The sequence below is a fragment of the Tamandua tetradactyla genome, chromosome 6 (genome assembly GCF_023851605.1).
Source record: "Tamandua tetradactyla isolate mTamTet1 chromosome 6, mTamTet1.pri, whole genome shotgun sequence".
Lineage (NCBI taxonomy): Eukaryota > Metazoa > Chordata > Mammalia > Pilosa > Myrmecophagidae > Tamandua > Tamandua tetradactyla.
In genome coordinates, this window is record NC_135332.1 from 56,167,417 (window position 1) to 56,186,492 (window position 19,076).

The 19,076-nt window shown below is 38.5% G+C and overlaps 2 protein-coding genes across 3 annotated transcripts in view; both read right to left on the reverse strand.

The window, feature by feature from the left end:
* The window catches only part of METTL16 (methyltransferase 16, RNA N6-adenosine), a 178,668-nt gene that overhangs the window by 34,232 nt on the left and 125,360 nt on the right, over positions 1–19,076 (reverse strand). The window lies entirely within an intron of this gene.
* On the reverse strand, positions 17,091–18,284 carry LOC143688015 (transcription initiation factor TFIID subunit 9-like). Its single transcript, XM_077165534.1, has one exon. It carries the CDS (start codon positions 18,103–18,105, stop codon positions 17,317–17,319), a length of 789 nt encoding a protein of 262 aa, XP_077021649.1. The 5' UTR covers positions 18,106–18,284; the 3' UTR covers positions 17,091–17,316.

Below are 19,076 nucleotides of genomic sequence, written 5' to 3' on the forward strand. Positions count from 1 at the left end.
TTATTCCTAGATATTTGATTCTTTTAGTTGTCATTGTAAATGGAATTTTTTTCTTGATTTCCTCTTCAGATTGCTCATTACTATATATATAGAAACATGATTGATTTTTGCATGTTGATCTTGTACCCTTCCACTTTGATGAATTCATTTATTAGATTTAGTAGCTTTGTTGTAAGTTTTTTCAGGATTTTATAAAGGATCATATCATCTGCAAATAGTGAAAGTGTTACTTCTTCCTTTCCAATTTGGATGCCATTTATTTCCTTTTCTTACCTAACTGCTCAACAAGAACTTTCAGTATGATACTGAATAACAGCAATGACAGTGAGCATCCTCATCTTGTTCCAGATCTTAGAGAAAAAGTGTTCAGTCTTTTACCATTGAGTATGATTATAGCTGTGGATGTTCCATATATGTCCTTTACTGTGTTTTATTTCTATTTTCGTGTTTTTATCAAGAATGGATGCTGAATTTTGTTGAATGCCGTTTCTGCATCAATTGAGATCATCATGTGGTTCTTCTTCAATTTGTTAATATGGTGTATTACATTAACTGATTTTCTTGTGTTGAAACATCCTTGAGTAAAATGCACTTGATCATGGTATACATTATTTTAATATGCTGTTGGATTCAATTTGCAAATATTTTTGAGGATTTTTTCTCTCTCTCTGTTTTTTTGATGATTTTTGCATCTACATTTGTAAGAGAAAATGGACTGTAATTTTCTTTTCTCATAGTATCTTTTCTGTTTGCTGTTTTGTATGCTATGTGGTAGAGGTCTCATTCCATTCTTTTTTCCATGTGAGTATCCCATTATTGCAGCACTATTTGTTGAATTTGTTTGGCGGAGGGGGTGCATGGGTCTGGAATCAAACCCAGGGGTCTCAAAGGCAGGCAAGAATTCTACCACTGAACTACCCTTGCACCTCCTTCTTGTAGTATCTTTATCTACTTTGGTATTAGGGTGATGCTGGCCTGATAGGATGAGTTGGATGGTGTTCCCTCCTCTTTAATTTTTTGGAAAAGTTTAAGCAGGATTGGTATTAATTCTTCATCGAATGATTACCAGAATTCACCTGTGAAGCTATTTGGTCCTGAGCTTCTCTTTGTTTGGAGGTTTGTTTGTTTTATAAATTTTTTAAAAAACATAACAACATACAAACATGAACCATATGATCATTCCATTCTTGGTATATAATCAATAACTCACAATATCATCACATAGTTGTATATTCATCATCATGATCATTTCTTCGAACATTTGCATCAATTCAGAAATAGAAATAAAAGGATAAAAGAAAAAAAATCATACATACCATACCATTTACCCTCCCTTTCATTGATCAGTAGGACTTCAATCTACTAAATTTATTCTAACATTTGTTCCCCCAATTGTTTGTTTATTTTTTTAATCCAGATGTTTTACTCATCTGTCTGTAAGGTAGATAAAAGGAACATCAGACACAAGGCTTTCACAATCACACAGTCAGATTGCAAAAGCTGTATCATTATACAATCATCTTCAAGAAACATGGCTACTGGATCAGACACTTTCCTCCAGCCTCTCCATTATACCTTAACTAAAAAGGTAATATCTATATAATGCATAATAATAACCTCCAGGATGACCTCTCAACTCTGAAATCTCTCAGCCACTGATACTTTATTTTGTCTCATTTCTTTCTTCCCCTTTTTGGGTGACAAGGTTTTCTCTATCCTTTGATGCTGAGTCCCAGCTCATTCTAGGACTTCTGTCCCACGTTGCCAGGAAGGTCCACACCCCTGGGAGTCATGTCCCATGTAGAAAGGGGGAGGGCAGCGAGTTTGCTTGTTGTGTTGGCTGAGACAGGCAACATCTGAGCAACAAAAGAGGTTCTCTGGGGGTGACTCTCAGAAAAGATGTTCTCTGGGGGTGACTCTTAGGCCTAATTTTTAAAAAACACACAGAAGTTTATTTCTCACCTGTGTAACAACAGTGCAGAGATTGGACGTCCACAGTGGATATAGTCATCAAAAGCACAACTCCTAAGTTTTTCATCTTCCATTAGCCTTAACATTCTACTTAGGCTTAATTTTTTTTTTTAATTTTTAAAATTAATTTTAAATTGAAAAATATATATAACAAAGAAACACAAACATTCCTAACATATAATCATTCCGTTTTACATATATAATCAGTAATTCACAATATCACCATATAGTTGCATATTTATCATTCTTCTAGTTTGCTAACTGCCGGAATGCAATATACCAGAAACAGAATGGCTTTTAAAAGGGGGAATTTAACGAGTTGCTAGTTTACAGTTCTAAGGCCGAGAAAATGTCCCAATCAAAACAAGTCTATACTTCCGGAGAAGATGGTGGCTTAGTAAGACGCGCGGGTCTTAGTTCCTCCTCCAGAACAGCTACTAGGGAAGTAGAAGCGGTACAGAACAGCTCCCGGAGCCACGGCAGAGACCAGGAAGACAGCGTACCCCATTCTGGGGCGGCTGAGTAGCTAGGGGAGCATGCTGCGGTGGGATCACCGGGGGGCACAGGCTTCCCTGGGCTGGGGCGGCAGGAGGCCGGGTCCCTCCCTCTCTCCTTCCTGGGCCAGCTGGGAGAATTGGACGGGCGTCCCCTCGGGCCGTGGCGGCTGGCGCCCCCTCCACACCGTGCGCGGCCCCCCGCACCGGCTGGGAGGGTTGGATCAGGGATCCGCCAGGCCGAGGAGGCCGGCAACCGGGGTCCGTTCCGGGCGTGTGGCTTCCCGGTCCGGCTGGGAACGGTGGATAGGCGTTCCCTCAGGTCGCGGAGGCCGGCGCCCCCCCGCCACGCTTAGCGCCCCGGGCTGGCTGGGAAGTTTGGACGGGCGCTCCCCCAGGCCGCGGAGGCCGGCGACCCCCACCACGATTGGCGCTCCGGGCCGGCTGGGAAATTTGGAAGGTGCTCCCCCAAGCCGCGGAGGCCGGCGACCCTCCCCATGCGCGGATTCCCGGGCCGGCTGGGAGATTCGGATTGGCACTCCCCAAAGCCGTTTCGGCTGGCGACCCTCCCCTACAGCGACAGTTTTCCAAAGTTAAAGGAGCCACAGCATCTTTTACTGGTGGGACCCGCAGACAGACGAGCGCCACCTTCTGGGCAGGATAAGAAAAACAGAGCCCAGAGATTTCACAGAAAAATCTTTCAACCTGCTGGGTCCCACACCCAGGGAAACCTGATTAAATGCCCAGACGCCAGCAAAAAATAACGGATCACACCAGGAAAATTGAAGATATGGCCCAGTCAAAGGAAAAAACCAATACTTCAAATGAGATACAGGAGCTGAGACAACGAATGCTGAATATAACGAACAGAAATGGAAAAACTCTTCAAAAACGAAATCGATAAATTGAGGGAGGACATGAAGAAGACATGGGCTGAACAAAAAGAAGAAATAGAAAAACTGAAAAAACAAATCACAGAACTTATGGGAGTGAAGGACAAAGTAGAAAAGATGGAAAAAACAATGGATACCTACAATGGTAGACTTAAAGACACAGAAGTTAGAATTAGTGAATTGGAGGATGGAACATCTCAATTCCAAAAAGAAACAGAAACTATCGGGAAAAGAATGGAAAAATTTGAACAGGTGATCAGGGCACTGAATGACAATATGAAGCGCACAAATATACGTGTTCTGGGTGTCCCAGAAGGAGAAGAGAAGGGAAAAGGAGGAGAAAAACTAATGGAAGAAATTATCACTGAAAATTTCCCAACTCTTATGAAAGACCTAAAATCACAGATCCAAGAAGTGCAGCGCACCCCAAAGAGAATAGACCCAAATAGGTGTTCTCCAAGACACTTACTAGTTAGAATGTCAGAGGTCAAAGAGAAAGAGAGGATCTTGAAAGCAGCAAGAGAAAAACAATCCGTCACATACAAGGGAAACCCAATAAGACTATGTGTAGATTTCTCAGCAGAAACCATGGAAGCTAGAAGACAGTGGGATGATATATTTAAATTACTAAAAGAGAAAAACTGCCAACCAAGACTTCTATATCCAGAAAAATTGTCCTTCAAAAATCAGGGAGAAATTAAAACATTTTCAGACAAAAAGTCACTGAGAGAATTTGTGACCAAGAGACCAGCTCTGCAAGAAATACTAAAGGGAGCACTAGAGTCAGATATGAAAAGACAGAAGAGAGAGGTGTGGAGAAGAGTGTAGAAAGAAGGAAAATCAGATATGATATATATAATACAAAAGGCAAAATGGTAGAGGAAAATATTATCCAAACAGTAATAACACTAAATGTTAATGGACTGAATTTCGCAATCAAAAGACATAGACTGGCAGAATGGATTAAAAAACAGGATCCTTCTATATGCTCTCTACAGGAAACACAACTTAGACCCAAAGATAAACATAGGTTGAAAGTGAAAGGTTGGGAAAAGATATTTCATGCAAATAACACTGAGAAAAGAGCAGGAGTGGCTATACTAATATCCAACAAATTAGACTTCAAATGTGAAACAGCTAAAAGAGACAAAGAAGGATACTATCTACTAATAAAAGGAACAATTAAACAAGAAGACATAACAATCATAAATATTTATGCACCGAACCAGAATATCCCAAAATACGTGAGGAATACACCGCAATCACTGAAAAGGGAAATAGACACATCTACCATAATAGTTAGAGACTTCAATTCCCCACTCTCATCAATGGACAGAACATCTAGACAGAGGATCAATAAAGAAATAGAGAATTTGAATATTACAATAAATGAGCAAGACTTAACAGACATTTATAGGACATTACAACCCACAACAGCAGGAAACAACTTTTTCTCAAGTGCTCATGGATCATTCTCAAAGATAGACCATATGCTGGGTCACAAAGCAAGTCTTAACAAATTTAAAAAGATTGAAATCGTACACAACACTTTCTCGGATCATAAAGGAATGAAGTTGGAAATCAATAATAGGCGGAGTGCCAGAAAATTCACAAATACGTGGAGGCTCAACAACACACTTTTAAACAACGAGTGGGTCAAGGAAGAAATTGCAAGAGAAATTAGTAAATATCTCGAGGCGAATGAAAACGAAAACACAACATATCAAAACCTATGGGATGCAGCAAAGGCAGTGCTAAGAGGGAAATTTATTGCCCTAAATGCCTGTATCCGAAAAGAAGAAAAGGTAAAAATTCAGGAATTAACTGTCCACTTGGAAGAACTGGAGAAAGAACAGCAAACTAACCCCAAAGCAAGCAAAAGGAAAGAAATAACAAAGATTAGAGCAGAAATAAATGAAATTGAAAACATGAAAACAATAGAGAAAATCAGTAAGACCAGAAGCTGGTTCTATGAGAAAATCAGTAAGATTGATGGGCCCTTAGCAAGATTGATAAAAAGAAGAAGAGAGAGGATGCAAATAAATAAGATCAGAAATGGAAGAGGAGACATAACTACTGACCTCACAGAAATTAAGGAGGTAATAACAGGATACTATCAACAACTTTACGCTAATAAATACAACAATTTAGATGAAATGGACGGGTTCCTGGAAAGGCATGAACAACAAACTTTGACTCAAGAAGAAATAGATGACCTCAACAAACCAATCACAAGTAAAGAAATTGAATCAGTCATTCGAAAGCTTCCTAAAAAGAAAAGTCCAGGACCAGACGGCTTCACATGTGAATTCCACCAAACATTCCAGAAAGAATTAGTACCAACTCTCCTCAAACTCTTCAAAAAAATCGAAGTGGAGGGAAAGCTACCTAATTCATTCTATGAAGCCAACATCACTCTCATACCAAAACCAGGCAAAGATATTACAAAAAAAGAAAACTACAGACCAATCTCTCTAATGAATATAGATGCAAAAATCCTCAACAAAATTCTACCAAATCGAATCCAGCAACACATTAAAAGAATTGTACATCATGACCAAGTAGGATTCATCCCAGGTATGCAAGGATGGTTCAACATAAGAAAATCAATTAATGTAATACACCATGATCAACAAATCAAAGCAGAAAAATCACATGATCATCTCAATTGATGCAGAGAAGGCATTTGACAAGATTCAACATCCTTTCCTGTTGAAAACACTTCAAAAGATAGGAATACAAGGGAACTTCCTTAAAATGATAGAGGGAATATATGAAAAATCCACAGCTAATACCATCCTCAATGGGGAAAAATTGAAAACTTTCCCCCTAAGATCAGGAACAAGACAAGGATGTCCACTATCACCACTATTATTCAACATTGTGTTGGAGGTTCTAGCCAGAGCAATTAGACAAGAAAAAGAAATACAAGGCATCAAAATTGGAAAGGAAGAAGTAAAACTATCACTGTTTGCAGACGATATGATATTATACGTCGAAAACCCGGAAAAATCCACAACAAAACTACTAGACCTAATAAATGAGTACAGCAAAGTAGCAGGTTACAAGATCAACATTCAAAAATCTGTAGCATTTCTATACACTAGCAATGAACAAGCTGAGGGGGAAATCAAGAAACGAATCCCATTTACAATTGCAACTAAAAGAATAAAATACCTAGGAATAAATTTAACTAAAGAGACAAAAAACCTATAGAAAGAAAACTACAAAAAACTGCTAAAAGAAATCACAGAAGACCTAAATAGATGGAAGGGCATACCGTGTTCATGGATTGGAAGACTAAATATAGTTAAGATGTCAATCCTACCTAAATTGATTTACAGATTCAATGCAATACCAATCAAAATCCCAACAACTTATTTTTCAGAAATAGAAAAACCAATAAGGAAATTTATCTGGAAGGCCAGGGTGCCCCGAATTCCTAAAAGTATCTTGAGGAGCTGGAAGATGGCGGCTTAGTAAGACGCGCGGATCTTAGTTTCTTCTCCAGGACAGCTACTAGGGGAGTAGAAACGATACAGAAAGCACCCAAAGCCACAACAGAGATAAAAAAGACAGCGTACCCCATCCTGGAACGGCTGGCTGGCTGAGAGAAGCAGCTCGGGTGAGATCGCCGAGGCGTGCGGGCCTCACCGGGCGGGGTGGCAAGCGGCCGGAGTTACTCCCTTCCCCCTTCCCGGGCCGGCTGGGAGAATTGGAGAGGCGGTCCCCTGAAACCAAGGCGGCTGGCGCCCACACCACGCGCAGCCCCCCGGACCAACTGAGAGAATTGGATAGGAAACCTCAGGCCGCGGAGAACAGTGACGGGTGGGGGAGGCCCCTTCCAAACCCGTGACTCCCAGGGAACGTGGACTCTCTCGGGCGGGCCGCTGCCGCTGGCGCCCTCCCGCCACGCTTGTCGCCCAGGGCCGACTAGGAAATTTGGACGGGCTCTTTCCCGGGCTGCGGCGACCAGCAACCCTCCCTGCGTTCGGACCCCGGGCCGGCTCAAGTCGCTTCGGCTAGCGAACCCCCCGGACGGCGAGAGTTTTCCAAAGTTTAAGGTCCCACAGCACCTTTTACTGGTGGGACCCACAGACAAACGTGTGCCACGAGCGCCACCTACTGGGCAGGATAAGAAAAACAGAACCCAGAGATTTCACAGAAAAATCTTCCAAACTTTTGGATCCAATCCCCAGGGAAATCTGTCTAAATGCGCAGATGCCAACAGAAGATAACGGATCACGCTCAAATAATTGAAAATATGGCCCAGTCAAAGGAACAAACCAATAGTTCAAATGAGATACAGGAGCTGAGACAATTAATGCTGAATATACGAACAGAAATGGAAAACCTCTTCAAAAACGAAATCGATAAATTGAGGGAGGACATGAAGAAGACATGGGCTGAACATAAAGAAGAAATAGAAAAACTGAAAAACAAATCACAGAACTTATGGAAGTGAAGGACAAAGTAGAAAAGATAGAAAAAACAATGGATACCTACAATGATAGATTCAAAGAGACAGAAGATAGAATTAGTGATTTGGAGGATGGAACATCTGAATTCCAAAAACAAACAGAAACTATCGGGAAAAGAATGGAAAAATTTGAACAGGGTATCAGGGAACTCAAGGACAATATGAACCGCACAAATATACGTGTTGTGGGTGTCCCAGAAGGAGAAGAGAAGGGAAAAGGAGGAGAAAAACTAATGGAAGAAATTTTCACTGAAAATTTCCCAACTCTTATGAAAGACCTAAAATTACAGATCCAAGAAGTGCAGCGCACCCCAAAGAGATCAGACTGAAATAGGCGTTCTCCAAGACACTTACTAGTTAGAATGTCAGAGGTCAAAGAGAAAGAGAGGATCTTGAAAGCAGCAAGAGAAAAACAATCCATCACATACAAGGGAAACCCAATAAGACTATGTGTAGATTTCTCAGCAGAAACCATGGAAGCTAGAAGACAGTGGGATGATATATTTAAATTACTAAAAGAGAAAAACTGCCAACCAAGACTTCTATATCCAGAAAAATTGTCCTTCAAAAATCAGGGAGAAATTAAAACATTCTCAGACAAAAAGTCACTGAGAGAATTTGTGACCAAGAGACCAGCTCTGCAAGAAATACTAAAGGGAGCACTAGAGTCAGAACCGAAAAGACAGAAGAGAGAGGTATGGAGAAGAGTGTAGAAAGAAGGAAAGTCATATATGATATATATAATACAAAAGGCAAAATGGTAGAGGAAAATATTATCCAAACAGTAATAACAATAAATGTTAATGGACTGAATTCCCCAATCAAAAGACATAGATTGCCAGAATGGATTAAAAAACAGGATCCTTCTATATGCTGTCTACAGGAAACACATCTTAGACCCAAAGATAAACATAGGTTGAAAGTGAAAGGTTGGGAAAAGATATTTCATGCAAATAACAACCAGACAATAGCAGCAGTGGCTATACTAATATCCAACAAGTTAGACTTCAAATGTAAAACAGTTAAAAGAGACAAAGAAGGACACTATATACTAATAAAAGGAACAATTAAACAAGAAGACATAACAATCATAAATATTTATGTACCGAACCAGAAAGCCCCAAAATACGTGAGGAATACACTGCAAACACTGAAAAGGGAAATAGACACAAATACCATAATAGTTAGAGACTTCAATTCCCCACTCTCATCAATGGACAGAACATCTAGACAGAGGATCAATAAAGAAATAGAGAATCTGAATATTACTATAAAGGAGCTAGACTTAACAGACATTTATAGGACATTACATCCCACAACAGCAGGATACACCTTTTTCTCAAGTGCTCATGGATCATTCTCAAAGATAGACCATATGCTGGGTCACAAAGCAAGTCTTAACAAATTTAAAAAGATTGAAATCATACACAACACTTTCTCGGATCATAAAGGAATGAAGTTGGAAATCAATAATAGGTGGAATGCCAGAAAATTCACAAATACCTGGAGGCTCAACAACACACTCTTAAACAACGAGTGGGTCAAAGAAGAAACTGCAAGAGATTAGTAAATACCTCGAGGCAAATGAAAATGAAAACACAACATATCAAAACTTATGGGACGCAGCAAAGGCAGTGCTAAGAGGGAAATTTATTGCCCTAAATGCCTGTATCCGAAAAGAAGAAAAGGCAAAAATGCAGGAATTAACTGTTCAATTGGAAGAACTGGAGAAAGAACAGCAAACTAATCCCAAAGCAAGCAAAAGGAAAGAAATAACAAAGATCAGAGCAGAAATAAATGAAATTGAAAATATGAAAACAGCAGAGAAAATCAATAAGACCAGAAGTTGGTTCTATGAGAAAATCAATAAGATTGATGGGCCCCTATCAAGATTGACAAAAAGAGAGAAGAGACAGGATGCAAATAAATAACATCAGAAATGGAAGAGGAGACATAACTACTGACCTCACAGAAATAAAGGAGGTAATAACAGGATACTATGAACAACTTTACGCTAATAAATACAACAATTTAGATGAAATGGATGGGTTCCTGGAAAGACATGAACAACCAACTTTGATTCAAGAAGACATAGATGACCTCAACAAACCAATCACAAGTAAAGAAATTGAATTAGTCATTCAAAAGCTTCCTAAAAAGAAAAGTCCAGGACCAGATGGCTTCACATGTGAATTCTACCAAACGTTCCAGAAAGAATTAGTACCAATTCTTCTCAAACTCTTCAATAAAATCGAAGTGGAGGGAAAACTGCCTAATTCATTCTATGAAGCCAACATCACCCTCATACCAAAACCAGGCAAAGATATTACAAAAAAAGAAAACTACAGACCAATCTCTCTAATGAATACAGATGCAAAAATCCTCAACAAAATTCTAGCAAATCGTATCCAACAACACATTAAAAGAATTATACATCATGACCAAGTAGGATTCATCCCAGGTATGCAAGGATGGTTCAACATAAGAAAATCAATTAATGTAATACACCATATCAACAAATCAAAGCAGAAAAATCACATGATCATCTCAATTGATGCAGAGAAGGCATTCGACAAGATTCAACATCCTTTCCTGTTGAAAACACTTCAAAAGATAGGAATACAAGGGAACTTCCTTAAAATGATAGAGGGAATATATGAAAAACCCACAGCTAATACCATCCTCAATGGGGAAAAATTGAAAACTTTCCCCCTAAGATCAGGAACAAGACAAGGATGTCCACTATCACCACTATTATTCAACATTGTGTTGGAGGTTCTAGCCAGAGCAATTAGACAAGAAAAAGAAATACAAGGCATCAAAATTGGAAAGGAAGAAGTAAAACTATCACTGTTTGCAGACGATATGATACTATACGTCGAAAACCCGGAAAAATCCACAACAAAACTACTAGAGCTAATAAATGAGTACAGCAAAGTAGCAGGTTACAAGATCAACATTCAAAAATCTGTAGCATTTCTATACACTAGTAATGAACAAGCTGAGGGGGAAATCAAGAAATGAATCCCATTTACAATTGCAACTAAAAGAATAAAATACCTAGGAATAAATTTAACTAAAGAGACAAAAAACCTATATAAAGAAAACTACAAAAAACTGCTAAAAGAAATCACAGAAGACCTAAATAGATGGAAGGGCATACCGTGTTCATGGATTGGAAGACTAAATATAGTTAAGATGTCAATCCTACCTAAATTGATTTACAGATTCAATGCAATACCAATCAAAATCCCAACAACTTATTTTTCAGAAATAGAAAAACCAATAAGCAAATTTATCTGGAAGGGCAGGGTGCCCCGAATTGCTAAAAACATCTTGAGGAAAAAAAACGAAGCTGGAGGTCTCGCGCTGCCTGACTTTAAGGCATATTATGAAGCCACAGTGGTCAAAACAGCATGGTATTGGCATAAAGATAGATATATTGACCAATGGAATCGAACAGAGTGCTGAGATATAGACCCTGTCATTTATGGACATTTGATCTTTGATAAGGCAGTCAAGCCAACTCACCTGGGACAGAACAGTCTCTTCAATAAATGGTGCCTAGAGAACTGGATATCCATATGCAAAAGAATGAAAGAAGACCCATCTCTCACACCCTATACAAAAGTTAACTCAAAATGCATCAAAGATCTAAACATTAGGTCTAAGACCATAAAACAATTAGAGGAAAATGTTGGGAGATATCTTATGGATCTTACAACTGGAGGCAGTTTTATGGACCTTAAACCTAAAGCAAGAGCACTGAAGAAGGAAATAAATAAATGGGAACTCCTCAAAATTAAACACTTTTGTGCATCAAAGAACTTCATCAAGAAAGTAGAAAGACAGCCTTCACAATGGGAGACAATATTTGGAAATGATATATCAGATAAAGGTCTAGTATCCAGAATTTATAAAGAGATTGTTCATCTCAACAACAAAAAGACAGACAACCCAATTACAAAATGGGAAAAAGACTTGAACAGACACCTATCAGAAGAGGAAATACAAATGGCCAAAGGCACATGAAGAGATGCTCAATGTCCCTGGCCATTAGAGAAATGCAAATCAAAACCACAATGAGATATCATCTCACACCCACCAGAATGGCCATTATCAACAAAACAGAAAATGATAAGTGCTGGAGAGGATGCAGAGAAAGAGGCACACTTATCCACTGTTGGTGGGAATGTCAAATGGTGCAACCACTGTGGACGGCAGTTTGGCGGTTCCTCAAAAAGCTGAATATAGAATTGCCATACGACCCAGCAATACCATTGCTGGGAATATACTCAAAGGACTTAAGGGCAAAGACACAAACGGGCATTTGCACACCAATGTTTATAGCAGTGTTATTTACAATTGCAAAGAGATGGAAACAGCTGAAATCTCCATCAACAGAAGAGTGGCTAAACAAACTGTGGTATATACATACGATGGAATACTATGCAGCTTTAAGACAGGATAAACTTATGAAGCATGTAATAACATGGATGGACCTAGAGAACATTATGCTGAGTGAGTCTAGCCAAAAACTAAAGGACAAATACTGTATGGTCCCACTGATGTGAACAGACATTCGAGAATAAATTTGGAATATGTCCTTGATAACAGAGTCCAGCAGGAGGTAGAAACAGGGTAAGATAATGGCCAATTGGAGTTGAAGGGATACAGACAGTGTAACAGGACTAGATACAAAAACTCAAAAATGGACAGCACAATAATACCTAATTGTAAAGTAATCATGTTAAAACACTGAATGAAGCTGCATTGAGCTATAGGTTTTTGTTTTGTTTTGTTTTGTTTTGTTTTGATTTTACTATTATTACTTTTATTTTTTTCTCTATATTAACATTCTATATCTTTTTCGGTTATGTTGCTAGTTCTTCCAAACCAATGCATATGTACTAAGAAATGATGATCATGCATCTATGTGATGATGTTAAGAATTAATGATTGCATATGTAGAATGGTATGATCTCTAAATGTTGGGTTAATTTCTTTTTTTCCGTTAATTAAAAAAAAAAAGAGAAGGGATAATTGGAGCTGAAGGGATACAGACTGTACAACGGGACTGGATATAAAAACTCAGAAATGGACAGCACAATACTACCCAATTGTAATGCAATTATGTTAAAACACTGAATGAAGCTGCATGTGAGGTATAGGTTTTTTTTTTTTTCTTTTCTATTATTGTTTTAATTCTTATTCTGTTGTCTTTTTATTTCTTTTTCTAAATCGATGCAAATGTACTAAGAAATGATGAATATGCAACTATGTGATGTTATTAAGAATTACTGATTGTACATGTAGATTGGAATGATTTCTAATTGTTTTGTTAACTCTTTTTTTAATTAATAAAAAAAAAAAAAGAATGGTTGTTAAACTGGATTAGGGGATGACATGTCCCCACCCATTTGAGTGGGTCTTGATTAGTTTCTGAAGTCCTCTAAAAGAGGAAACATTTTGGAGAATGAGAGACTCAGAGAGAGCAGAGAATGCTGCAGCACCACGAAGCATAGAGTCCACCAGCCAGCGACCTTTGGAGATAAAGAAGGAAACCGCCTCCTGGGGAGCTTCATGAAACAGGAAGCCAGGAGACAAAGCTAGCAGATGACACTGTATTCACCATATGCCCTTCCAGCAGAGAGAGAAGACCTGACTGTGTTCGCCATGTGCCTTTTCACTTGAGAGAGAAACCCTGAACTTCATCGGCCTTCTTGAACCAAGGTATCTTTCCCTAGATGCCTTTGATTGGACATTTCTTTAGACTTGTTTTAATTGGGACATTTTCTCGGCCTTAGAATTGTAAACTAGCAACTCATTAAATTCCCCTTTTTAAAAGCCAAAAAAAAAAAAAAAAAAAGTATCTTGAGGAAAAAAAACGAAGCTGGAGGTCTCACGCTGCCGGACATTAAGGCATATTATGAAGCCACAGTGGTCAAAACAGCATGGTATTGGCATAAAGATAGATATATCGACCAATGGAATCGAATAGAGTGCTCAGATATAGACCCTCTCATCTATGGACATTTGATCTTTGATAAGGCAGTCAAGCCAACTCACCTGGGACAGAACAGTCTCTTCAATAAATGGTGCCTAGAGAACTGGATATCCATATGTAAAAGAATGAAAGAAGACCCGCATCTCACACCCTATACAAAAGTTAACTCAAAATGGATCAAAGATCTAAACATTAGGTCTAAGACCATAAAACAGTTAGAGGAAAATGTAGGGAGATATCTTATGAAACTTACAATTGGAGGCGGTTTTATGGACCTTAAACCTAAAGCAAGAGGACTGAAGAAGGAAATAAATAAATGGGAGCTCCTCAAAATTAAACACTTCTGTGCATCAAAGAACTTCATCAAGAAAGTAGAAAGACAGCCTACACAATGGGAGACAATATTTGGAAACGACATATCAGATAAAGGTCTAGTATCCAGAATTCATAAAGAGATTGTCCAACTCAACAACAAAAAACAGCCAACCCAATTACAAAATGGGAAAAAGACTTGAACAGACACCTCTTAGAAGAGGAAATACAAATGGCTAAAAGGCAAATGAAGAGATGCTCAATGTCCCTGGGCCATTAGAGAAATGCAAATCAAAACCACGAGATATCATCTCACACCCACCAGAATGGCCATTATCAACAAAACAGAAAATGACAAGTGCTGGAGAGGATGCGGAGAAAGAGGCACACTTATCCACCTTGGTGGGAATGTCAAATGGTGCAACCACTGTGGAAGGCAGTTTGGTGCTACCTCAAAAAACTGAATATAGAATTGCCATACCACCCAGCAATACCATTGCTAGGTATCTATTCAAAAGACTTAAGAGCAAAGACACAAACGGACATTTGCACACCAATGTTTATAGCAGCGTTATTTACAATTGCAAAGAGATGGAAACAGCCAAAATGTCCATCAACAGACAAGTGGCTAAACAAACTGTGGTATATACATACGATGGAATATTATGCAGCTTTAAGACAGAATAAACTTATGAAGCATGTAATAACATGGATGGACCTAGAGAACATTATTCTGAGTGAGACTAGCCAAAAACTAAAGGACTAATATGTATGGTCCCACTGATGTGAACCGACATTCGAGAATAAACTTGGTATATGTCATTGGTAACAGAGACCAGCAGGAGTTAGAAACAGGGTAAGATAATGGGCAATTGGAGCTGAAGGGATACAGACTGTGCAACAGGACTAGATACAAAAACTCAAAAATGGACAGCACAATAATACCTAATTGTAACGTAATTATGTTAAAACACTGAATGAAGCTGCATCTGAGCCATAGTTTTTTTTTGTTTGCTTGTTTGTGTCTTTTTTTATTATTATTATTTTTATTTTTTTCTCTATTAACATTCTATATCTTTTTCTGTTGTTTTGCTAGTTCTTTTCCTAAATCGATGCAAATGTACTAAGAAATGATGATCATGCATCTATATGATGATGTTAAGAATTACTGATTGCATATGTAGAATGGAATGATTTCTAAATGTTGTGTTAATTCCTATTTTTTCTTTAAATAAAAAAAAAAAAAAAAAAAAACAAGTCTACAGAAATGTCCAATTTAAGGCATCCGGGGAAAGATACCTTGGTTCAAGAAGGCCGATAAAGCTCAGGGTTTCTCTCTCATCTGGAAAGGCACATGGTGAACACAGTCAGTTTCTCTCTTGATTGGAAGGGCACATGGCAAGCAAGGCATCATCTGCTACTTTCTCTCCTGGCTTCCGGTTTCATGAAGCTCCCCGGGAGGCGTTTTCCTTCTTCTTCTCCAAAGGCTGCTGGCTCTTGGACACTCTACATCTCATGGCTACATCGTTCTGCTCTCTCTGAAGCTCTCTCTCCAAAATGTTTCCTCTTTTATAGGACTCCAGTAAACCAATCAAGACCCACTCAAATGGGCGGAGACATGTCATCCCCTAATCCAGTTTAACAACCATTCTTGACTAAATCACATCAACCAGGGAGATGATCTCATTACAGTTTCAAATATACAATATCGAATAGGGATTATTCTACCTTTAAGAAACAGGATTTATATCAAAACATAGCTTTTCTTAGGGGGCATACTTCCTTTCAAACCAGCACAATCATCATGATCATTTCTTAGAAAACAGATTTGCATCTATTCAGAAAAAGAAATAAAAAGACAACAGGAAAAGAAATAAAACGAAAACAGAAGAAAAAAATTATACATACCATACCCCTTACCCCTCCCTTTCATTGATCACTAACTAGCATTTCAAACTAAATTTATTTTAACATTTGTTCCCCCTATTATTATTATTCCATACGTTCTACTCGTCTGTTGACAAGGTAGATAAAAGGAGCATCAGACACAAGATTTTCACAATCACACAGTCACATTGTGAAAGCTGTATCATTATACAATCATCTTCAAGAAACATGGCTACTGGAACACAGCTCTACAATTTCAGGCAGTTCCCTCCAGCCTCTCCATTACATCTTGACTAACAAGGTGATATCTACTTAATGCGTAAGAATAACCTCCAGGATAACCTCTTGACTCTGAATCTCTCAGCCACTGACACTTTGTCTCAGTTCACTCTTCCCCCTTTTGGTAGAGGTTTTCTCAATCCCTTGATGCTAAGTCTCAGCTTATTCTAGGGTTTTTCTCAATCCCTTGATTTTAGACCTAATTTTAAGGAGGCTTAGCCTATCCTTTGCGGGCTAAGTTTCATATGAACAAACCCCAAGATTGAGGGCTCAGCCTATTGCTTTGGTTGTCCCCACTGCTTGTGAGAATATCAGGAATTCTCCACATGGGGAAGGTGAATTTTCCCCCTTTCTCTCTGTTCCCCCAAGGGGATTTTGCAAATACTTTTTTATTCACTGTTCAAATCACTCTGGGATTCATCGGGGCATCACTTTGGACAAACCTACAAAATCTCATGCCTATTCAAAGTTCCATGTATTTATTGTGTTCAATTAAACTGTCCACATAAGTTATATTAGGAAATGCACTAGTCAAAATTTAAATTTTGTACCGAATAAACATTTTTTGCTTTAGTCTCACACATAAGTTAAAGTTTTAAAAGATGAATTACCATCTATTTTCAACACCCTGCAGTAATGACATTGCTTTGTTCTTCCTCATGCAAAAACATTTTTTTTTTTTTTTTGGAACTTGCTTCAACTGTTACTCTTATTGGTGATAATAGAGAAAATAACTTCTAAAAATATAATTGCCAAAGTACCAACAATCAAATTGATGAATACAACTTTATTTTTTACACTTAAAACCTGATGAAAAACAACTATTAATCCTTTTCAACAAAATCCAACATCTCAGTTGAAAATTATGGTAACCATATTTACTCATTAAATACCAATTAAATTTTCCAAAACAGAACTTCAAAAGATCCAGCATGCACGTTTAAGCACATGGATCCAAGACCAAGTACACATGCTGCAAGCACCAAGGCTGGATTACAGATTATCATAGTCGTCATCGTCATCATCATCTTCTTCATCTTCATGTTTTCTTTTCAATGCATTTGATGCGTCACTGGCAGTATTTTGTGACACCATGTTAGTGGTAATAAGAATATTTTTGGACCCAATTAATGATGGGTTAATCAAAACATTCTGAACTGCTGATGTTGCAGGAAGGGATGCTTTTACAGCTGGGGACTGTGAACTGGGCATCTGCACTGTAAACCTTTGCCCTGTGAGGGACACTGGAGCCCCGACTTTAGTTGAAACAGACATGGTTTGTGGAGTTGGTGTGCCTAGTGTGGGCGTACTAGGTCTGCTACTAACTGAACCCACACTTAACCGGGGAACTGTTATTCTTCCTGCAGAAGTAGATGGCTTTTTTTGTAAAGACTTAAGTTTATAGTTTGGAGCAGTTAAGCAATATCTATCAGGTGGTAATCTAGGACCTGAATATGGCTTGATCAATGGCAAAGGGGTTTGATTTCTTTGCCTTGCAATATCTAACAAAAAATCTCTTGGGGGAGGAGAGGTAAAAGACTGGTCAGCACGACACTGGATTGCCAATCGCACATCATCTGCATCAACAGTAGCTTTCTTAGCATGGCTTGAATAAATTTTTGCATCATCTAGAATTGTGGTCACATATCGGAAGGCAAACTCCAACATCTGATTTATAACTCTTGGCTCATAGTCTGTAATCCCCATTTCCTTCAGGATTTGTGCCATCATCTGCGCATCTTTCGGCATGCTCTTGGGAGAAGCCATCTTGCCAGACTCCATGATATCCGGTGATCAAACTTCTTTAGCTAAATCACCCACATTAATATATTTCAATCCGGATCTTGATGCAAGTTCTTTGCCTAATGTAGTTTTTCCAACTCCTGGTGTACCATGTTCCTCGCCGCGGCGGCTTTGAGCGCCCAGACGGCTGCGCCACGCGCCCAGCAGGGAGCAAAAACATTTTTTAAATCTGTACATTTAGTCACTATCATTATACACTCTCGGCATTCCTAGATTATACCATCTCAGTCTTTGTTTTTATCTTTCTTTGATTTCATTTGTGCCCCCAGCCCTCCTCCCTCTATCATTCTCACATTCAGCTTCAGTGTTTTAACATAATTGTATTACAGTTAGGTAGTATTGTGCTACCCACTTCTGATTAACAACCACTCTTGATAGGGTTACATCTTCAGGGAGATAATCTAATTACAGATTCAAACATACAGTATTAAATAGGGATTATTCTGCCTTTACGAAATGGGATTTTGATTAAAATATGGCTTTTTAGGGTACATACGTCCTTTCAAATCAGTACATAGTCTATCCTGGAGAATGATCCATCGGCACCTGAGAAGGATGTATATTCTGTTGTTTAGGGTAAGAATGTTCCATATATGTCCATAAGGTCTAGTTCATTTATCATATTATTGAAGTTCTGTTTCCTTATTGATCTTCTGTCTAGTTCTATCTTTTGATGAGAGCAGTCGATTAAAATCTCCAACTATTATTGCAGATATACCTCTCAGTTTTTCCAATGTTTGCAGCATATATTTTGATAGCTAGGTGCAAATATAATTATGAGTGTTATTTTTCCTTGGTGGCCTGCCCCTTTCATTAATACATAAGGTTCTCTGTCTCTCATAACAGCTTTTGACTTAAAGTCTATTTCGTCCCATATTTATAGAGCTACCTCAGCTCCTTTTTGGTTACTATTTACATCTTTTTGCATCCTTTCACTTTCAATGTATTTG